The sequence below is a fragment of the Rhea pennata genome, chromosome 9 (assembly GCF_028389875.1).
Source record: "Rhea pennata isolate bPtePen1 chromosome 9, bPtePen1.pri, whole genome shotgun sequence".
In the NCBI taxonomy this organism is placed as follows: Eukaryota; Metazoa; Chordata; class Aves; order Rheiformes; family Rheidae; genus Rhea; species Rhea pennata.
The window spans coordinates 794,487-817,604 of NC_084671.1; the positions used below are offsets into that span (position 1 = coordinate 794,487).

Here is a 23,118-nt window from a genome sequence, read left to right on the forward strand (position 1 = left end):
ACCTGCAGGATGAACTCTGGCCTCTGTAGAGGTGGAAAAGATGAACTTTTTGTAAGAGAAGGCTGGTTCTGTGCCTTGTGCCTGGCTGTGCACGTGTGCTACCTTGTAATGCAGTTGGGAGTGTAGAAGATTTCAGGGGGAATGAAAGAGAAGCAAAAGTTCTGTAATTTTTAACCCCGTTAGGTGGGTCCTGCTGTGCTATCCAAAGTCTGTGCGGGTCTGTTGCCAGAGTTTGGCCTGCCTTTGTCCTGTGCTCATTTTCTGCATGACCCGGCGGCTGCTCACATGGTAACACTTTTCCTGGGTTCACTGACTGAAATAGCTCTCTGCTTCATAAACCCCGGCTAGAACAGCCGATAGCAAGTTCAGTTCACACTTCAGCGTATTTTTATTCCATCCTATGAATTATTGCTCTCCCCAGGCCAGAGGCATTTCAGTGACTGCGCAGGCGGGTGCCTCCTGTCGCTTGCCTCCTGGTTTGCTGTCGCCCGCCTGGCGTCTCTGGCGCAGTTTGCGCTGCTCTGCGTCCGCAGCAGCGGTGCCGCAGCTCTGTTCCTCCACTCTGCCGTGCCGCGAGCTCTGCGACGCTCCGAACCAGGAGCGTGCCGTGCCCGCGGGGTGCCGGCCCCGCGCTCGGGCCAGCCGCCCCTTCCCTGCTGTGGCCCGCGTTTCGCACGGCGCGGGCCAGGCGCTTTCCGCGCCCGCCCGCAGCGGCACTTGGGCGTTACTCACTTCTTCCCTCTCCCGGTGTTCCTGTTGCAGTTTCCGAGGCAAGGCCTGCAGCAGACACAGCAGCAACAGCAGACAGCTGCACTGGTCAGACAGCTCCAGAAGCAGCTCTCGAGTGAGTACGGTTTTGTGCGTGTGTGTACATACAAATACTCATAGTTATGTATATTTGAATATGGACATACTCTTCTGGAGACTTTTTGCTTATTTAAATCCTGCCACATATACATGTAAGTAATTTATCTGCCAATAGTGATGTTGCACCAAACTTCCAGTGCTGGCGCATCCCAGGGATTTCAGCTGGTCTCCACTGGAGAGGCCAGCTCCACTAAGCCCGCGACGGGACTGGTGCCTCTTTCCCGTTCACAGTTCACAGGGTTTTCTCCCCTCAGCTCTAGAGCAGGCCAAGTCCCTGAGGCGCTCAGCAAGTCTTGTGCGTTAACAGGTCTATAAAGAAATGTATTGTGCTGAGACTTAAGACTAGCGTTTGCTACTGCTGCATGCAATACAGGTATTTTTCTGTATTTTTGCAGAGCACAGTTATGAGGTACGAACACTTCAAATGCTTCCCTTTACTTTTATCAATCAGGTAACCAGCCCCAACAAGGAGTGAATCAATACGGGCATCCTTCACACTTCTAAATCAAAAAGACAGAAACAAGGCGTAGTGTTTCGTTTGCACTGAAGAACAGAACATTCAAAATTCAATGCACTAGTTATTGCTAGAAAGCAAATTTTATTATTTTAATAATTATTTTTTGTGCTGCGGTTGATGTGAATATGTAACAAGGTGGGTTTTGAGATTTTTCTTTTGCATTTAACTAGATTAAAATGTATGGACTTGTGGGCCTACTTGAAGAATGTTGTTGCAGATTTTATGAATTTGGTGCTTTTTAGGTCCTGTTACTTTTAAAGAGGACAAAGAATGCTGGATTTATTTATTTGTGGGAAATACTTTTTCTTTCTTTTCTTTCTTTCTTTTCTTTCTTTTTTTTTTTTAATGAACCTCACTGGACCAAACTACTGAATCAAAGGCACTTCCAATTTTGGCATAAAAGTTGATTTGTTCATTAAAATGTTCACCTCCTAATTTGATGGTAGAACAATCATCAGTTTAAATTGTGTTTATTTGACTGTAATTTTCATATGCACTTTATAAAGTTCTTTGTTTAAAGTACCAATTTTCTCTTGCTTTCATTGTGGTAAGAAGGTGCTGAAGTGGGTTTCTTGCTTGTATTAGAATTTCTAAAATTTATATTAAAAGCCACAATGTAACATTAATAAATCTACTAGAAGTAGCAGTGTTTCATATTGGGTCTTTTTAATATAAATTTCATTGGCAATCAGTTCTGAAAGAGTAAAAACATAGAAACAAAGATTGAAGGTCAAAATACATTTTAGTCTAACTTATTTAGGGCGATCTCCAAGTCTGGGTAAAGTCTAGCAGGAGCCTCTTCATTGACATGGAAATGAATCTCTGCCTCACTTGACAGGTTCAGCAAAAAATCTCACACTGTGTTTCACAAGGTGAAAGTGGAAAAGCCACTAAATTCTGTGTTGCAGCTTCTGTGCTGCAGTAGCTGAGCCTTGCTCGGAGTGAAGCTGCCCTAAATGAGTTTGTGTCTGTGTGTGTGTGTCTGTGTGTGTGTGTCTGTGTGTGTGTGTGTCTGTGTTTATACATACATACATACATACATATATATATATATGTATATATATATGTATGTCTAATGTTAATTTTTATGGTAAGTATTTAAAATTCTGTGTTGAATTTTTGACTTGGTGAGTTTCAGTGGTACAATGCATTAGGTATTACCAGCTGAGTACAAACGCACAAGTAGATTATAAATCAAAATTTCTATAAACAGTTGTTATTCTAATCTGTACAAGTATGTGGTCATTTTGCTCATACTAGAGTTAGATAGTATATTTGTTACTGTTTTATGTAATTTAAGAGTTACTCTATTTTTTTTAATAGATTTTACATTTTGAATACATTCTGAATGTGGAACATGCAGGACATTAAAAATATATATGTAGGAATATTGTTTCCCTGTTCCATGTTAACTCAATTTGCTTAACTCACCATGTGGAGAGCTTATATATGGTATCATAATCGCCTGTTCTGTGGGAGAACTGGGAGAGGTAGTACAGCTAGTTAATAAAATAATACCTTCTATACAGAAATCTCAGGAATTTGTACAAATCCCACACTGCAAGACCAATGCAACCAACCTTAGCAAAAGATGCTTTAACATCTTTAAAAGGACTTTGTATACTGAAGATAGCTGTAAAATTCTTATCTTAATCTTCTCTAGTCTAGAATCAGACTTTATCAAAACACGGAGGTCACTTAGTCTACTATATTTATAACTGTGTTTCAAAACATGAAAATGGTGAAAGGTGCTGGGTTTGGCCTTTTAAATGACTATATAGCCTTAAACTAGACTGCTCAAAGCAAAGCAGACTGAGTATTAGTTTCTCTCCTGTTACAACCAGGCAACACAATGGTTAAAGAGGGGCTGCACCGTTTCACTGGGGGAAAGACTGCCAGTTGTACATCCAGTTAATAGCATATATGTAAACTTACAAGTAGAAAATGTCAAATATTTATGATACTTTTCTCTATATATATGGAAGACAATTCTTAAAAATGCCTGTTTTCAGTACTGTCAACTTCTGGTAGTCCCTGCTGACTTCACCAGTGAAAGTTAAAGCTGGAAGTGTCAGGCAAACCTCCAGGAAATCTGGCGTGTTCTGATAAATCCAGCTTCATCAGCAAGAATGAGGTCTGCACAGAAGTTCTAAAAATAAAATCTTGATAATGTTTGCTTCATGCTTTTTTGAGTAGATCAGGAAATCAACTAGTTTATGCAACTCATGATTCAAGCTGCAGGCTGTTATAATTGCCTTTTGTGATCACATTCAAGAAGACTTACCAACAGCTTGAATTCTTTAGGCTTTGATTGGTTTTTAGGATAGTAGGATAAGATTTTCTTCACATAAAATTCTTTCAGTCTAGTTTTTTAAAAGGACTTACTTATTTTCTGGGTCAAAAGCCTTTACTGTTTTTCAGAATAATAGATAAAGCTATTCCAGAGATCAACCAGTAAAATTAATTTAATCTAGCCATTTCTTTTGCTGCTATTTCATCTATACTGTGGAAGGAAGAAACAAGAACACAACTAACTATATGTGTTTGACATTAGGAAATTATCAAACCAACATAAAAGCAATCCAAGCTGAGGGTGTACGTCCTTAACAAAACAAACTCCAAGTTGATTGTAATGTAGCTAAATGAGGTTAAATCTGCATTTAACTCTTAACCCTCGAATACTTTTTCATGAGCAAGATTCTTACGTGCTATTCAGCTGCTGATGGGACATGTTAATGCAACCAGTTCAAGTTCTGTTGTTACGTTAGCACTGAGGGCTTTAATTGCGAGCCCTTCTTACAAGCAAGAGATCTTACTATTGACCCCAAAAGGACATGTTACAGGACTTGTTTTTTATTACTCTAAATTATGTAAAGTGCTGGAGCTGTTCAAGGCGCAGGTGTGACTACACTGTAGTGGACTTTCTGTAAGGGATACAGAGACAGCAGTCCCCAAAGAGCCCCAGCTTCACCTCTGCTGGGGCGTCCCAGTACAGCAGGCTGCTAGATAGCTGCGATGGTGAGGAACAACACGGCTTCTCCCAGGAGATCCCTGTGCCCCAGACCTCTGCCTTTTGGGGAAAGGCTGCATATATCTGACCGTTCTGTCCTGACATTAATCTCTCTCAGGAGCAAAATAAGGAATTTGGAGTTTTACTTCCTGTCTTAATTGTTTGAAGTTATTTGATCAGTCTAATCCATGAGTCATTAGAGTAAAATATGTAGATAGACACTTTCTACTGCTATAAAGACACTCTTTCTGCATACAATAGACCCAGCTACTGAATTGAGCAATCAGTATTCTAAGTTCATATATGAACTAATGCAATTAGTGTGAATTCTTTAAGTTGGCCTTGTGACAATAGGAAAATTATACCAACCTAGACTGTTTCCAAATGCAGTATGTATATTCTTTAATTTTTTAAAAGTCTTAAACAGAGCTGTCTCTTTTAAAAATGAAAACAAAATTGTTTTGTGTGTAGCCTCCCAAAGTTCTGCAAAAGACACTCAATGTGAAATAATGTTGTGTAATAATGTATTAAAAATACTTCAGTAATACTTTTCCAAGGAATATTTATTTGAAAAATCTGACTAAATATTAAGATGTATCAGGAAGATAATCTGCATCACAATAAAATCTGCTCTTTGGTTCTTAAATACTCTTGCATTACATGCTCCATGCTCATTGTAGTCGTACAAGGTGGACAGTATTAAACTAACATGATAAAGTCTGTCCTTCACTGAAGATCTCCAGGTACGTTTCTGGAAAGTAATTTTAGATAATGTTCTCTGTTGGCAGAACAAAAGTGCCTCAACTTGGTTGTTGTTTAAGTCCATTTAATCACTGAAATTGATGCTAGACAATAATGCTAAACCTTTTTTTTTTTTTTTCTTCCCTAAGCCCCTGTTCTCTTTTTTGCAAGGTCATTGCAGACTGAATACTGTTAATGTATTTAGCTTCACTTACATGCCTGTGGCTGCCTTTCATTAAATTTGCTCCAAAACCAAACTCAGTCCAGCTGTAGACTTTGTTAACAACCATTCACGCTGCATTTCTTATTTCAAATGACTTGAATATATGTAACTGTGAAATCACTGCCAAGATTATTCTTAGCCGTGCACTTGTACATGCCAGAATCTGAGGGTCGGGGATTCTGGATGACTAATGTCCCTGGGGGATGGAGGAGTTCGCTCCCGGATGGTCGGCCTGGGTTACCCGCGGAGAGTATCGAGTGGTCAGGTAGCTCCCACGTGATTTCTGGTTTTGGTATGCCCAGCGCTATGCAGTTGAGCTGAACTGCTGCACCAGGCACTGTGCGAATGCTCTGGGGCGGCCTGTTTGTAATCCTTGGGGGATAGGCGACGATGGTTACAGGAACGGTTACAGATGAATCTCCAGCATTGTTATGAGCCTTGCACACGTAATTTCCTCGGTCGTGAATGGTAGCTTCCCGTATAACTAAAGTACCATTTTCAAGTAGTATGTATTTCCTGTTGATCTGAGGTCGATCCAGCACGTAGCCGCCTGGTACAGTCCACGCTGTATTTGGCTTGGGACTCCCCTCCGACAGACAGTGAAGTGACAGTGACTCCCCGCTGACACCCTTCACGGGTGCTTTTGGATGAATGAGAATATTGGGCTTCTGGCCAACTTCCAAGATGATCAGCTTTTCGATATAGCCAACTTTATTCCTAGCAGCACAGCGGTACTTTCCTGCGTCACCTCTGGCAGTGTTATAGATGGTAAGGGAACCGTTGCTTCCAGTGAGGAACTGAGCAGTCTTGATCCCGCTGGAAAACCACGTGCCATTAGGCAACATCCACATTATTTCAGGTGGAGGATTTCCATCCACAGAACAATTCAAAATGGTAGTTTTTTCAGGTTTTGCTATTACTTTTTCATTGAATGGATTTTTAAACATTGGTCGCCTTAGCATTTCTAATACCTCCAGCTGCACCACCAACATACTCTCTCCCCCATCATTACGTGCCACACAGATAAAATCCGCTGTGTCAGAAGGCCTTAGGTTCCGAATTTCAAGTGTCCCATTTCTGTGCACTGTAATCCTGCTCCCATAATATGGAGCTGTTAGGAAAATATTATCGGGCATGATCCACATAATCTGAGGGGGAGGTGTCCCTTCTGCCCTACACTCAATTTGCTTCTTTGAATGCCTCACTGCCGTCACTTTCATGATTGTCCTGTTTGTGTATAAACCATTTATGATAGGTGGTTTAGAAACAACATCCAGTTTATACAGTTTTGTATCATCCCCTCCAGGATTACGAGCGACACACATATACTCCCCGGCATCTAACAGTTTGACTTGACTGACTGTTAGAGAACCATTAACATGCAGGAGATACCGATCTGTTGAAAAGGAGATCATGTCACTGGAAGGTAGTAACCAGAATATTTTTGGCTTGGGTTCTCCAACAACTTCACAGTCTAATAATGCCGTATCTCCAGCTTTCACTTGAATGTACGTCTTGTAGCTGTGCTTTATCTGAGGGGCAGTTGTCACAACTGTGATGTGTATCCTCATTTCATCTCTTCCCAGGGTGTTTTGAGCATAGCAAGTATAATCCCCTTCTTCTGTTATTCCAACTTTATTCAAATACAGAGTTCCATTGTCAAAGAGGACGTATCTCCGAGATCTGCGTCCGCCATCATCTGCCTGCATCACGTTGTTGATCATTGTGCCATCTGGCAAACTCCAGGATATCTCCGGTGCAGGTGACCCAGAGGCCTTGCAGTCCACTTTGAAATCTTTTCCATAAGGAACCAGTTTTTTAAAATACTGTTTCTGGTCAATCTTGGCTGGTTTCATTACGATGCTGACTTTCATTAGTATCAGATCATCTCCAATTTTGTTTCTTGCAACACATAAGTAGTCACCTGCATCCTTCTCAGTAACTGCCTCGATAACCAGTGATCCATTGGGAAATACATGGATGCGACTTCCCATTCTGTGGGGGGTGGGGGTGGGGGGGAAAGGAAAAGTATTATTAGGGACCAAAACGCTGAAGATGAATAGTCGGTCTTCTAAATGATTCATAGTATTAGCTCAGCTTGTTCAATACGGTGTGGAGTGTTTTACTCGCTTTCCTCATTTAAGCTTCTATTTTGTCAGTTAAAAATATACTGTGATATACAGTATAAAATGCATGGACTAGTTTAAGCTATTTTTCAACAATTTTTCAATTTTGATATGTCATCCTTCCTTTACTGAAAAAAACTTCAGCCTTTCCCCAAACAGTAGAAAATAAATGCTGATATGCAAGCCATCAGATTTAGGTACTAACAGTGGAAGAAAGATCCATAGGAAAGGATTAGATATTTCAAGTCTCGCAAAATGTATATACAGAGATTTAAACGATATGTACGAGATTTCTTTACATCCTTGCTAATGCATCTGGGCTTTATCAACTTCACCTCTCTTTCTGCCACTGCTCTACGTTTGACATGAGCCTGCAAGGCAACAGAGACTGAAAATGAAAACTGAGATCAGTGTGACCTGTTGCTGTTTTTCCTGCTGCAATTTCAGCCAGAAGAGTGCTTGCAGAGGAGCCATGGTGAACTCATTACGGATGTTGTTTGGGATACTTTTATCGGCCATATTACAGCGGTGTACAGGATCTTACTGGAGCCAGATCCTGATCCTTCAGGGCCTCTCTGAAACTTATGCTTTTTGGATTGGTATAATTCTACTCACTTGCAGATTAAAGTAAAAGAGCAGAAGCAGGCTGAGGGGAAAATTGCTCTCTCTTCCTCCGTTGTTTTACATTTTGAGGACTTAAGTTTAAACTACTGTGATCATTTGATGCCGAATACCACAGACAGCATGGTACTGAAGTTCTCTCTGAAGAAACTGTGTCCACGTGACCCGCATATCCAGTGGATTGTAACCTGATGTAGTTGCCATTTCTGTTGCTGATTTAGATTGTGTGTGTGCTCGCTGAACTCTACAATGGTGCACAAAGCTGCACAATGCAGCTTCTGCCTTGAAGAAAACTTCTCTGTGAGCAAATGAGCCTGTTTATTCTTACATCCCATGTCCTGCCAATCTCTGCTCCTCTCCCTCATGCTTCTTACCGATTTCTGTGCCCGGGGCAGCTAGCAACAGTGCTGCGTGTTGTCAAAAATGACCCTTAGCAGCCAGATGATTAATGTTTGGCTTCCTTTCCTGCAGCAGCACACTGGGCTTGGATCGCCCTCCTCGCTCCAGCTGCAAATGTTCATGAAAGTGGTTGGAACATCGTTGTTGGGGACTGTCCCTTCCAATGTGAAGGTGAAGTGTTCCTGGGGGACGGGGTGTGAGGGAGAACCTCAGAGGTGTGACTGGCAGTGATGTTACAGCAGTCTCCTCCTCCAGAATCCTGCTTTACAAATCTCTTGTAGATAGCTTTTCTTATTTTTTGTAATCTCTAAACTAGAGCTTCCAATGCTATAAAAGCAGTCTTTTTCACAATGGAGAAGCTGTTACCTACTATTAAACCCTTAATTTCCATACATCTATATGGTTAATTGTTATAGATTTAAATACACTCATGTTGCCAGTGACAGTACTTAGAACCAGCTATCTCTGTTAAAATGAAAGCTCTAGTACTACAGTCACAATCTACAGTTTTCATAGTTTAGAAATAGTTTGTTTCAGCAAATAAGGAATAATTATTGTGCACCAGATTCATGGTTGGAGTGTACTGAATGTTGCTGAATTGCTGTCATCATTTACACTGAATTATCTTAAATTGTTGTAGAAGTTGTGGTACAGAAAAGTCTTAGCACTGTTCATAAGTGCTCTACTCAATCCTCTGTATTAATGTCAATATTTAAGTGTAAATTATGTTCTAGCATGAATTAAAAATTTGTCTTAAGTCACAACAGAATAAAATGACCAAAATTCAACCATTGCATAATTAGCATAAGCTTCATTAGTCCAAGTAAGAGTTATACCCATTTTGGTAAGACCTCACCCACTAATGACAGGACTTATGTGGTCTCTTATTAGAAATACAGTAATAATTCACTACCGTTAATAGTTTACCTGTGAGCTTACTTCATAATGTATTGTTTCAGCGATGTAATTGTCTCTCTTAAGAGCACTGGAGAAGACAGTGCTTGAGGTTTCAAAGGGGTGGAAGAAAGAAAGAAGGAAAAAAGGAAGATTCCTACCTGTGCCACTGGTCAACAACTGCCCTGGAAGGTAACCTCCAGATTATCCTGGGCTTTGGCTCCCCAGTAGCTGTGCAGTTCAGAAGCAACTTGTCCCCGAAATTCACCTGAGTCATTTTCTGAGAGGCATTAGCTATTTTTGGAAGTGTATCTCTGTGTTCCACCACAAGACGTACCACCCTCCTCTCTGAGCCAGTGGAGCTTGTGGCTATGCACTCGTAATTCCCGCTGTCGGAAGGAGCAGTGTTTCTCACGTGGAGGGTTCCATTGGAAAACAGGAAGAGTTTCCCATTCACGAACTGCAAAGGTTTCACTACAGTCCCGTCAAAGAGGACCCAGTGAATGCTGGGATGAGGGTTTCCTTTTGCAGTGCAAGGGAGTTTCAGGTTTTCCCCCATCATTCCTTCAATACGTTGTCTCTTTTCTTCCAGAATAATGGGAGGTGCTGCAATGACTTGCAGTTTTACAACCAGCGTATCGGTGCCAGCTGGGTTATTAGCCATGCATTTGTAAAGGCCCCTGTCATAAACAGTAACTTCCCTGATTATTAAAGTGCCATCTGGTTGCACAAAAACTCTTTTACTTCCCGTGGAAGAGTCTGAGACATATGTTTTATTTGCCAGAATCCACGAAAAGGTGGGAGCAGGCCTCCCCTCAGCTTTGCAAGTCACTGCCACAGGCTCTCCGGAATGGGCGGTGATGACCTGGGATCTCCCCTCTACAATCCGTGGCGGATAGGCCACCACCGACAGAGTGACCAGGAGCCGCGCCGAGCCGTGCTGGTTGGCTGCAACACACAGGTACTGTCCGCCGTCCTGGACGCTCACCTCCGCGATGGAGAGGGTACCGTTGGCAAAGACTTCGAACCTCCGGTCGTGTGTGCCTTTTGGTGCATCAGGCTCTAATGAAGCAAGGGGGAGCAAGATTATATCACATGCAAACACCTCTGTTCTGCTGCTTCTTCACTCAGGAGCTGAATATGCTTTCTTTATCCTAGCCTGTTTTGCTCAAATAATGCAGATGGCAATGACAGAAAAGGAGAAGGTAATAATGTTTTATATACACAGTGAAAAAAGCTTTAAACTAAAAAATAAAAAATAAAATCCAGTTCCTCAGTAGAGACAAAATTTGGATAAAGCAGAATAGGCATTGTATATTCAGAAATATTTTGGCATAGTTTGTAACTTGATTTGATGGTTTCTTACATACTTTTTCCCCCTGTTTGTCTTACTGTTCAGAAATGGTAGGTAACATAAATATTGAAATCCTCTCACAGCAAGCACAGAGTTATTGTTAAACATACATTTCCCTAAGGAGCTATTTCACAATTGGTATTAAGACACTCCAGCGAGTGTGCTGGGATATCATTGCTTTTCAGTATTTCCAGGTTTGTTTTATCACTTCACAGCGCTCCTAAATGAAGCAATACTTCAGTTCGGTGCACACAGCATCTGCCAAATTACAAGATTATAATAAAATTTTTTAAGGAAGGCTTATTGAGCTTACCTGATGATATCTTGGTCCATTGTATTGTTGGAAGGGGGTTACCAGTAGCTTCACAAGGAATGAAAGCATCTGAATTAGCTAGCACAGTAAAAGCAGCTAATTTTCCACCGATTATTCTGGGCTTTGCAAAATGCTTTCTGTAGGAGCCCAAAGTTATAGGATTGTTCGTGGTAGTTTCTTGATCTTGTTTGTTTTCAGACCAGCCTCTGACAGGATTTTCCTTGTCCCTTCCCCATGTAGGAGCATATGGAGTAGAGCTCTGTGATGACTTTAATACCGTCAGTGTATTGACAGTTAATGTTTTGCCTCTTTCTGTAACTTTAGTAGATGGCTTATACCAGAGCTTGTTTTCCCACCATGGAGGTGAACTGGTTCTCATAATAGCTGCAGGTGGCATGCCTGCTGTCAGGGTTGGCAGCGGGGTGGGAGGCTGAATACTGGGAGAAACGATGTGTGTGGTTACAGCAGGCGTTCTGGTGCATAGCTCAGCTCTTCCTGGGGACACAGACTGTGCAATGTGATCTTCCATTTTGGGGTGTGATTTTTTACCTGCCACTGTAGTGGCTTTGCTTTGCTGAGCAGGTTCTGATCCAGGTGTGACAAACGCTGTGGCAGGTGGTGCACTTGTGGTGGGGAAAGGCTTGGAAAACAGTGGTGTGGTCTGGATGGCAGCAGTGGGGTTCTGAGCAATACGGCCGTCGGGTGGAAGCTGAATCGGTGGGGTGCTCTTCTGTGGGACTGGTGTCGCTGAGGTAGGTCTGTTTGTTGTAGGCGCCTGATGAGGTACGTCTGTTGTGCTAAGAAGGGAACGTGCTGTCGTTTCTGCAGCTGAGATGATAGTGCTTGTGTGCTCAGAGAGGGATCTCATGGGCATAAGGCTTGTAGGCAAAGTTAGTGATTTAATTGTTGTCAAGACAGATAAAGCTGTATTCACTGATGAAATCACTGTAGTGCTGCGGCCTGCAGTCTTACTTTGTGAAGCAGGTGTTTTATGTGGCCTCTTCCGCCTCTGGCCTCTCTTTCTTCCCACCCTGAGCATTCTACTTTTAGTGATTTTGGTATCAGTTTGAGTAGTAATAGATATAACTGTCGGCTTCAAACTTGTTCCGTCCATTTCTTCGGTTGTAATAGTTGCAGGATTAGAGTAAGAATGCAGTTCTGCAGTGGCGGAGTGTTCTTCTGACATACCATTGTCATGATGAATGTGTCTGTTTAGAGACAAGAAACCAGCAGTTTGATTCTCCTTGCTTGAAATAGGTGTGAAGTGTAAAGGAGAAACTTTGGACATAGATAACACTGCTGTAGTTTTAGGATGTGTGGTTGATATCTCTGATGGAAACATCTCTGTGTGTTTTTTGGGCAGCTTCTTCAATAGTACCTTTTCTGTGTTGTTCCCTAAGATGTGCTCCCAAGTATTTTTTCCTGTGTGGAAATTTTTTGACAATGTTCTAGACTTAACGTTGAGTGAGATAGGTTCAAAAGTAGATGATATCTTAGCGCTTACAGTATGTGGTGTAATTTCTGTAGCAACATAAGGTGTGTTGATTGCTGTTGTTGGTAGACTGGTACTAACAGATTGGACTCTATCAGTGTTTGTTTGAAATGAAGCACTAGTCTCAGGTTTCCACTGAGGATCATCTTGTGTGCCTTCTGTGTTGATTGTAGCAGTAGCTTTTTGTCTTGCAGTAGGTTCATTTTTCTCTTCCATGAGGAATGCTCTGTTTTCATGAGTACCTGTTGGGTGCTCTAATGGTGTGTTTGTAGTAAAGGGTGAGGACAGAGGTGCTTCTGGGCTAAATGGGTTGAGAGAACTACCTAAGTTATTTAAGGTGAGTGAGTTTGAGATATATTTTGTAATTGGTTGGACACCTGGAACCATAACTGCTCTTCCTCTCATAGAACCTGGTCCCCCCAAATTGTATCTTTGCTCTTTCATACCTGGAATTCGGTCTGGTCTGACAACTCGTCTCCTACCAGAAATTTTCCTTCGTCTTCCATATTGCTGCTGGGCCTGGGGTGTATGAGTTGTAACATCTCCAATAAGCTGAATTTGCCGATGGGTAATGTTAGTTAAGCCCAATGGTAGCTTAGAAGTTACTAGTTTCTGAGTACGATGAAAATAAACATGACTTAACTCATTACTTGGTTCACTGACTGTTGCTGCGGGTACCTGATAAGCTGTTTTGGTTGAAGTCTTATCAATAGGCTCACTAAAAACATGTAGTTTTTCTGCTGTTTTTAGGGGGTTTACATCCTTGCTGGTGTCAGTAATGCTCGTCATGGGTTTGGTAGATAAATATTTTAAATATTGGGTATTATCTTCCTCAGAAGTTACCAATCTGTGTCCAGTATTGAAAACCATAGATGTTCTACTTGCTCCATTTGATACAGTTGATTGTTCTATATCATTTGCTGATATTTGACTTAAATCAGAGCTTTCCAGAGATTTAGGGTTTGTGACTGCAGGTTTTAAATATGTTTGTGGCCTTCTGGTGTCAGGTGAGACAGACTGTGAAAATGGAGAAACTAGTGGAGTTACTGCCTCTGTAACCAAGACAGAAGTTTTCCTAGCAAGAGTGTTACTTGTGATAATCACAAATTCTGCACTTGTCATGTTTTCGATTACTTTTCTCAGAGGAGATACAGTGGGTGTCTTAGTTGCCAGTATGACAGATTCTAGTTCTGGAGATGTGGGATCACCTGATGTTTCTTCCTCATCCTCAGATACTTTTGAGGACTTACGGACTTCAGTAGGCGAGTTTGTTTTAACTGTTCCTTGTTTTTGTATCAGTGTTGAGTTCCTCTTTGCTTTTTCCAAAAAGGCTGCCCAGCGCTGTGGATCAACCCTCCTGGCTGAGGAAAGAAACTGTCTTCTGTGTCCTCTAAACCTTCTGCTTATTTTCTCCCTGTGGTGCCAGTATGTCATTTTTCCATAGCTGCTCCTGTTGTTTGCACTCTGTATGGTCTGCTTTCTAGGTGCTGAAGTAGCAGATTCCTGATTAGCTGTCAAGGTAGCCAGAGAAGCTGAAGAATTTTTATGTCTTGTAACGGAGGCAAGCATTACATTGCCAGAGCCCTCTCCTTCTTCCCATTCTCTCACAGCGACATGCTTTTGCTGTGGTGTGGTTTCATCCATTTTAACCAGAACGTGAAATACCAAAAGATCAACACCGTACTGGTTGGCTGCAACACATCTAAAATAGCCGCTGTCTTGTTTTGTCACCCCTTGAATTTTCAAGGTACCGTTTTCAAAAATATGTTTGTTTCCTATAGAATGATGAAGGATCACATGCTCAGGTAACACCCAACTAATGGAAGCATCTGGAACAGCAGTGGATGGACAAGGAAGGTAGAGTACACTACCAACAAATGTAGACAGTTGAGCTCCATTTACATGATTCTGTTCCACATAAGGGTCAACGACAGTAATTCTAAATGTGAGAGTATCTGCATCATCATAATTTGTTCCTATGCAATGATAAAGTCCAGTGTCAAAAGTATCAGCTGTTCGTAACGTAAATGTTCCAGTTTTAACTACTATGATTCTTCCGTCTTCACTGAGGTGAGGAGCTCTAACTTTGCTCCCATCAGCCAGTATCCACTCTATTGCAGGATTTGGTTCTCCAATTGCTTGGCAATCTAGTTCCACTGTCCCCCCAACTAAAACAGTGTGTTGGGTTTGTGTTTTGTTGTCCCTGGAAATGATTGTCCAGTTATTTCTCATCTGTTTTTTGTCAACACTGGGCAAAATAATCTGAGCATCAGTAAAGTATTGGATGTGTAATGTGTTAAGTGTGGTTGCTGTCCTGTCTAGCTGTAATGCCACTTTGTTTTGCATTAACCAAGACGGTTCAGCTCTCAGTTCAGTTTCTATATTGGTAAAAAGTTCATTCTTTTCAGAGTAGATTTGTTTATATTTGTAACTAATAAAAGGCATTTTAGTTGATAGGCTATTCCTTTCTAGTTCAAGGGGAGAATTACTGTACAGGGCCAATATGCTCCATAGCTGCTGAATATGTTCATAATCAATGCCACACACAAGAAATGCTGAGAATGACACTTTGAGTACTGTATTGTTGCCATCTTTGCCAAATGAGATAGGAGACATTTCTTTAGGGTTTTGGATGCTGCAAACCAAGTTACCTTGACTTCCTGCTTGGTCAGTCATGTTCAAAACCATGGATCCTATAGGAGCTATAAAGTCCTTGGGAGATACAGAACTGAAATCCCCATCATCTGGCATTGTGATGTTTTTCAGTTTTAGGGAGTGATGTATGGCTGGCTTAGTACAAGTTAAGGATGCAGGTGGAATATCCGCTAAGTTTTTCCCTTTACAGTTTTTGGGGTTAGCACAAGCTGGGCATTGCTGAGCACTAGAAGAGCTTCTGTCTTTTTTGCACTTTATAACATCTAAATGGAGGGAAAACATAGTAAGTTTTTGTGATACAATTTTTCACATGAAAACAGCAATATAGTTACCCATAAATTGTTTTCTTGAATAAAATATTTACAGTTTATCCTAAAGTGGCCACCGACTTTTTAGAAGTTTCATTAATGAAAACTCAAGTATAATGACTATTGCTATCACAGCACAGTACAGTACAGTGCTCTTCTTTGACAACTTCAGTGGTTTTATGCAGCGCAGGGAAGGCTCTGTTGTACATATTCATAGCTTGAGAGATACGGGCTATAGCAGGAGTTCAGGGGTAACACTAGACTGTTGTTGCAACCTTTACTCAGGGCAGTAGCGAAAAAAAAAAAACCCTCCAGGTCCTCATTTCTTTTTCAAAGCATCAGGTACAATGTAGCTTTCACTCCTGCCAGTTATGCAAAAATTAACTTCCTTATGTGAATGAAGAAACAAAGAAATGAAAAACAAGGTTGTAGAACATTGTATGTTCTACAGAACATGTAATGATGCAAAACTGCCAATAAGCCAGCTCTGGAATCAAGACACAACTTGCTGAACAGAATGACTCTGTGCCAAAGAGCAAGGCCAACGAGCCTCTGCTCCTTCTAAAAGCCAAGACAATGTTTTTTCCATATTTCACTGAGCAGTTCCAAATAGCCATACATACCAGCTCAAACACAGCTAGCTGGACTCTCTACATTTTTCTAGAAACAGAATGCAGTTATTTTGGCTCATTTCATTCTCTTTTATCCATAAGACAATCCTTCCCTCCAATCTCACTCATCCTTTCCAAAAATTAATCCACCAGATGTCTTTCAGTTCTTTGATAATATCTACTGATTTGAAGTTCTTATGAAAACAGTATCAGAAGCATATATGAATAAAGCAGCTTGTGAAGCATTATTCCTCAAACTGCAGCTCCAAGACAAATTATACTGTAACAATAATGAAAACTTAAAGAGTTGTTCCAGAAATCAAATTGTCAACTGTGGGGAATATAACACATGCTGTATCCCTCCATCATCTCACATACAAGTTATTTTCTCTAGAGTTGACAAGAGCATGAAGTAAGCCAAAATATCTGCATTCTATTTCTAGAAAAATGCAGCGAGTCCAGCTAGCTGTGTGTGGCTATTTGGAACTGTTTAGTGAAATACAGAAAAAACACTGGTCTGGCTTTTAAAAACAGTGTAGACCATTTAAAGAAAACAAATAGAATGTACTCCCCTGGTGCACAGAAACTTTGGACTGGCCAAAGAAAAAGGTCCATTAGGAAAAGCTGCACTTGGAAATGGATTAACACCACTAGATTCATTAAATCCAGGAAGCTGCTATCTATAAGTCAATTAATAATTGACAGGCTGTAAAGAGTGAGATGTTTCATGTTTCTTCTTATGCTTCACACTTGGTACTTTAATTTTAATTTGCAGTGGTTTTCAAATGATAGCATACATGTGTGATTAATCAAAGAACAGATAAAAGAACTCAAGAAGAACAAAGAACTCAGACTGATATGTAGGTGGTGTGAATAGGTCGCTAATCAACACAAAGACAATTAAAAATAAATCATATGTAGTTGTATTTCCATTCTTTTCTGGGAGCAAAAGGACAATTACCCTTATCATAAAGTATGAGATATTATAACATGATCAAGAAGCATAAATAAAGTCTTCAGCTTACCTGGTCTCTCTTTTGCCCATTTGGCAAACCACTGTAGATTGCAATCACAGGACCAAGGGTTTCCATGAAGGTAAATGCTCTCCAGCTCAGACATGTGGGAAAACATTTCTTCTGGCAGTGAAGTCAACAAATTATCAGACAAATATATATGTTTTATGGAGGATATTTTAAATATTTCAATATAGCGCAAGGTGACGAAAGTATCAGGATGAAGCTGCTTAAGTAAATTTCCTTCCAAATGGACCAACCTCAGTGATGTGAGTCCATAGAAAACATTAGGATTTACAAATTCAATTCTATTGTGGTCCATATGCAACCGTACCAAGCTCTTCAGACCATAAAAAACATCTTGCTGAAGTACTCTGACCTTGTTATAACTCATTTTTAAGACCTGTTGATGGAAAAAAGTAACAAGTGTATAATATTAAGCCATGTTATATTATTATAAGACTCTTAAATGCTCTTTGATGGTTACTCCATGAAGTGAAAGTACTTTCACAGAGGAGTAATGGGAGTGATTAGAAAAAAATCCTAGTAGGAGGAATTGTTTTTAAATGCAGTGTTAGTTGCATGTGGCTACAAGGATAATTTCTTGTTCCAACTATCCATCAAGGTCGTACTTGTGCAGTCACATTTACAAAATGTAATAGTTAAAAGAAGGGGGTGGGGAGAGGCCCCAAAAACAATGCTTGCTCAGTTTAGTCATTCAAAAAAATCCCAATTAAACCACACTTGTGAAAAGGGTAAGTCATAGTCCAAGTCATAAATTTTGACTATATGTTAAGTGTTTTTTTGTTCCAGGCAACATTACAACTATAAAAAGCACAAGGTAGTCTATTTTGATGTTTAACCAATAGATTAACTAACTGTTAAGTTGTTCCCAGTTTAAAGATTTCTATCATATGAGATGGTGTACTTGCCAAACCTCAACTCTCAGCTGACATTTTGTTGTTGACAGGTTAAAAGTCAGCTGCCTAACTGTAAGATGAACAAATCTTGTATATTGCTGAAATGCTAAATATGGTACCTGAGACACCTTTTTGGTTATTACTTTTCCTGCTAGACTCATATTGCTACATTTGTGAATTCTGTATTTTGAAAATTAGGGGAAAAAAGGTACAAAACCCCAATAATGTGCAAGTTCTTATTTGCCAAATGTAATTCCACTAAAACTATTTATAATATTGTGTTACCATCTTTCTTATTGATAAGCAAGGGAAGGTTCATTGGAATGAGGAGATATGTTTTATTAAGCCAGCTGCGAGGAGTTAACAAGCAAGGTTTCAGGCACAGAACTAGCCTTCATGAGGGTTAAGGAAACCTGGAGATGGATTTCTATGCTCAAAAGCTTGTCTGTTTCTGTCTCTCTCCTCACTCTTCCTAATCCTCTAAAACTAACACTTGATTCAATACCATGTTTTTGCCCAGTCAGTTCAGGTCTCTCTGATGTTGTTATAATGTTGTAGCTGTGGCAATCTTACCTCTCCATCCATGGTAACTAATAACAGCTCTAGATTAAAATTTAATGAGAGAATGTGTTACCTGTACATGAAGTTAGTTGAGAAAGCTTGTTCCTAAATAATTACTTCTTTGTGTATGAATATCTATATGGCACAGAGAAACACAGAGATAACTCCAGAATTCTTACATGTCACAGTGCATGTTTACTAATGTTTTTTACAATATATGTAAACATAGATAATATTTTAGAAATAGGTATATTTCAAAAAACAAGCCAGGCATCAAATACTACATTTTAAAAGCCTATAAATATATGACAGATTATAGAACCAAGGAACTGTAGTCTTTTTAAAGCATTAAAATGTTTGTGTGTTATCAGTTTAAATTCAGGAGGAAGCTTTTTTGATGAAGGATGGAAAAGGAAAGTACTATGGAATATTATGCTGAAGTAAAAGGGAAATCTGAATGAAATAAAGTCCTCTTAAAAAAAAAAAACTTACCTTGATAAATTAGCTAAAGACAAGTTTCCTACCACAAGTGTAGCACTTGGAGCTTTGCAAACTTTCTCTGCCATATGAAAGGGAGTCTCAACTACAGTTGCCAGCTAAATACTGTTGAGAGATATCTACCAACATGTTCATCACAGTCATTAAACTATATCTGAATGTCTACCTGGGAAGGAAAGACATTTTGCATTAGGACACTTACTGGATTGTGAACACCCTTATCTTTCACATGGATACAATTTAGAAACAGGATACCAAAATGCTAGAGACCACTGATCTACTGGGGACCAGTATCACTGTCAGATTTTTTTAAAGTTGCAGCAAAAACTTAGATCAGGTCATCACTTAGTTCTTACCTGTAATGAACGTAAATCATTGAACACTTTATCAGGGATTGCATTTATCTCATTGCTGTGCAGCATCAGTAACTCCAGTTTCTCCAGGCCAGAGAAATCTGTTTCAGTCAGTTTAAGCAAGCTGTTGTAACTGTAACAAACATTTCATCCCAGATTTGAGTTTAGTCAGTAAGCCAATGTTCAAAAGTTTAAAAACAACAACCAAGTAAAAGAAGGCCTTTTTGCAAATGCATAAAGGTAGACACTTTTGTTTTGTTAAGATGAAATTTTAAGTCATTCCTTCATGTTAGCACAAAATTTTGTAACTTGTCAAGAGCAGCTTCCTGAACACTGTATTCAAAGTGGGTGGGGGAACTCTCTGCAAAAGTATGCAGACAAAAATGTCAGTTTGGGACTCCACTGTAGAAGGGTAAGGAGTTTCTGTAATGATAGAGGTTTACAATGCACTGATTCCTCTTTGAGTACAGGGCTTTCCCAACGCTGCAGTGTCATGAGAGTACCTTACACCAGAGAGACCTTTCTCTGCTGTCTGCTGAGAACTGGCTGAAGCAAGTGGTACTGGGATGTGTCATTCCCCTGCTGGGGCTCAGGATGACCGTGGCTGTGCCTAGGCTGCAGGCCAAGTGGGTCTGCAGCGTCCTGGAGCCCTGTCTCCCCATCGTCCTGCCTGGAGACTTTGCTACACTGCCCGTTGCAGCTGTTCATCTTGAGTTTTATTTCCACTCCACAGATCTTCAGCAGTGCGCACTACTTCCTAAAGTAGACACAGCCTCAACCTCCACTGACATCAGTGAGTACACATAAAGTCTTGATAGTCCGTGCTGGATTTAAATGGGAAGCCAAGGTGAACGACCAAGATCCTCTTGAGTGAGAGCTGTACTGCTGCAGGAGGTTTGACCTTAGGTCACGTCTGAATCTAGCTAACGTGAGTACTGACAGTGGTGACGCTGAGATCACAGAACCAGTGCATGCTGTGCAAGCCTCCTAGCACCAAGGACCTCCTTTGTGAAGCCTTTGACACCAGGGCTACTGTCATGCTTACGCAACTTAGCTAGCTAATTCAGGGTTGCTGCTTAGGCTGCTCAAAGTACTGGCATTTAATACTAGCTCTTCATATACTGCACTTCTGGACAACGTTAACAAAATCAGAGATGAAAGGAAGGAAAGGGCAGACAGGAGTAAGGAGCCAAGGCCAGAATACGTGGGTTGGGGCAGAAGGCTGAGGAAGGGAAGACTTTAATAAAAACTTCCTTTTATATTTTCTGTATACTCATATGGACAATTCAAAGATTGTATGTATCAAAAGATGGTATATAGATCAGTCCCATATTGCTGATTAGTCTTGTCATTTGATTGCATGACAGAGGATATTTGCCAGAAACCACATTAACAGGCCAGCCAAGCCTGGGTACGATCTATTCTCTGTTCCTTTTTGGTCACTTATAAAATAGACTCATGTTTGAGACTGAAGTATTCAGACAAGCGTTATTTCCCGTAAACTTGATAGATAAAAACATGGATATTAGCATTATGTGACATTCTATAGAATTTATTTGCCTAAGAGATCTCTGGCAGCTCTGAAGATTTTAATACACCTACTAAATTTCCAGCCTGCTGTCTGAGCTCTAAAGCATCTTTTCCCAGTAAGAATTCTCTCTAATTCAGATTTCTTTTGAATGCTGTTACAGATGCAAGATGTTCAGGTAATACAAAAGAGTAAGTCTAAGTTCAAAACTTTCCAAAATTGTTACATCCCCTATGATGCATCCCCCAAACTACCAGAAGACTTTAGTTTTTGCTAGCTATCACTGCAACAGTTCTGAGTACTGCAAAGCATTAAACTCAAAGATTTCTCTCTTGCATTGGTTAATTTTTAGCCCTAAATCTGGAAACACTAGTTACAGTTTTGCAACGCGTTGACAGTTAACTATGCAGAATATTTAAAATCTTGATGTTAAACGTACCCCAAATTGATGCGCTCCACATGTGGAGGGATGTGCGGTGGGATGGCGGTGAAGTACCGGAACGTACAATGTACTTCGGTGGGGACATAGCAGGCGCAGAGCCTGGGACAGGCGCTGCTGCTGGGGAGAGCTGCCAGGCAGAAACTGAAGAGAAGCTCCAGACACCAGGGTTTGTCTCTGCGTATTACTTTCATCCTGCAGGAAAATAATAAAATATAATCCGTTGCAAGAAATACGAACAAATAGAATCCTGTAAGGAAAACAAAACACGCAAGCGTTTGTAGCAACATGCATGCTGAGTTGCTTAGTTTTAACCTGTAAGCACAATAAGAAAGTCTGTCATTTTAAAAAAGAAAATCCACAAAACAAAGCCAGAATTCTTGTTTTTTCCTCAGTTTTGGATCTGTGTAATTATCTAAAAACTTGTCGTTTTAAAGCAGCAGCCTAACCCTATTCAAGAGATGTGCCTGATGAATTCTTGCTTGCAGGTAAAGTTTTAACTTTTGGAAGGGGGGGAAAGAAGCTTGAAACGCTAGTGCTTGGCTGCTGTTACAGTTACATGATTCTGGTGATTTAGAGTGTTTATAAATCTGCTTGTAATTTATCCTCACGAAAGCACACGTCAGCTGCTCTCCTGCCAACAGTTATTCCCACCCGGACTGACTAATCCTCGAGCCCCGGGGAGGGCAGCCCCGGGCGGCGGGGGCCGGCGCGGCGCGGCGCGGCCAGTACCTGCGCTGGCGGCGGCGGCGGCGCTGGCGGCGGGGCAGCGGTGCCGCGCTCGCTGCCGGGCCGGGCCGGGCCGCGCCGCGCCGGGCCGCGCCGGGCCGGGGCGGGCCGGGGCGGGCGGGCGGCGGCTCCGCCCTCGGCCCGTGTTCGAGATCATTAGCTACCAACACCCGCGTGCACCGCCACTGCTCGGTCTGGCCAGCCCCTGAATTTATCCCGCTACGGCTGTTTTGTCTATGCCCACCTCTTTTCAGTTTCATAGCTCCTCAGAGATCGCTTGGCGGTTGAACATGCAATTACACTGGGTTACGTTATGTTAACAACTACGTTATACCGCTGTTGTTCTGTACACTCCAAGCCACAAAATTATCTTTCTCTTTGCAGGGCAAACGGCAGTTGAGTTTAGATACGCTGCTTGAGACATGCAAATTATTCCGTGTCCCTCAGGCTTGTGACAGGTCTGCTTGCGTGATACATTTCTGACGTCATATCTCTGTTTTAAATTAATAAAGTATTAATCTTGCTTCAGAAAACAGGTCCCTTAAGAACATCCAAAAAACCCACTTTTTTTCCCAGAAATACTACATATTTCTGTATTTGAAATACGGTGCTTCAGAAATTCCCGGTGATTATACTTGAATTAATTGCTAAACAACTTCCAGCAAAAAATGTATATAAGGAATAGCTATGCTAAATACATAGCAGTGTTGCTACAGCATAACACTCTAGGGATATTTGGGCAGTCTAATAATAAATTGCTGCTTTCTTATGAATAAGAGATGAAAAATACAGGCCTTTGTATCAGTCATAAATAAATGCCAAAATAATTTCTAATAATTTCTTGCAATTTTTTTGCATATTTTCTTCTGTTTTGTAGATACAAAAACCTATACAGAAGTATCTGTTGCGCTTTGTTAGTAACATACATGAAAGGAACTATCTTGAA

The 23,118-nt window shown here is 40.9% G+C and overlaps 3 protein-coding genes across 6 annotated transcripts in view; 2 read left to right on the forward strand and 1 right to left on the reverse strand.

The window, feature by feature from the left end:
* Positions 1-2,014, forward strand: part of MED12L (mediator complex subunit 12L) — a 157,155-nt gene extending 155,141 nt beyond the window's left edge. For both annotated transcript variants that reach the window (XM_062582263.1, XM_062582264.1), the window contains 2 exons: positions 763-844; positions 1,319-2,014. In XM_062582263.1, the coding sequence (XP_062438247.1) occupies positions 763-844; positions 1,319-1,371 (135 nt within the window). In that variant the 3' untranslated portion in view covers positions 1,372-2,014. The remainder of the gene's footprint in view (positions 1-762; positions 845-1,318) is intronic.
* Positions 2,015-4,954: 2,940 nt separating this feature from the next.
* IGSF10 (immunoglobulin superfamily member 10) lies at positions 4,955-21,637 on the reverse strand. The gene is made up of 6 exons (XM_062582278.1): positions 21,444-21,637; positions 19,480-19,609; positions 17,157-17,547; positions 11,066-15,475; positions 9,560-10,460; positions 4,955-7,353 (listed from the first exon to the last, which is right to left on the reverse strand). Exons 1-6 carry the CDS (start codon positions 21,635-21,637, stop codon positions 5,445-5,447), a joined length of 7,935 nt encoding a protein of 2,644 aa, XP_062438262.1. The 3' UTR covers positions 4,955-5,444.
* AADAC (arylacetamide deacetylase) overlaps positions 14,300-23,118 on the forward strand; it is an 83,784-nt gene continuing 74,965 nt past the window's right edge. The window contains exons 1-4 of one of the 3 annotated variants that reach the window (XM_062582266.1): positions 14,300-14,414; positions 20,210-20,404; positions 21,839-21,931; positions 22,557-22,630. The gene's annotated coding sequence lies outside the window, so the exon portion shown is untranslated. Of the gene's footprint in view, positions 14,415-20,209; positions 20,405-21,643; positions 21,932-22,556; positions 22,631-23,118 lie in introns of those variants that run through there. The other 2 variants (XM_062582268.1, XM_062582269.1) reach the window with 2 other exon arrangements.

What these genes read in the sequence shown, in the direction of transcription:
- IGSF10 (XM_062582278.1), bottom strand. Translation starts at nt 21,637, where the DNA reads ATGAAAGTAATACGCAGAGACAAACCCTGGTGTCTGGAGCTTCTCTTC. An exon ending in ATGGACCAAGATATCATCAG is followed by an intron (nt 10,461 to 11,065) that starts GTAAGCTCAATA and finishes TTGCTTCATTAG; the next exon opens with AGCCTGATGCACCAAAAGGC. An exon ending in GTTGTTGACCAGTGGCACAG is followed by an intron (nt 7,354 to 9,559) that starts GTAGGAATCTTC and finishes CACCCCCCACAG; the next exon opens with AATGGGAAGTCGCATCCATG.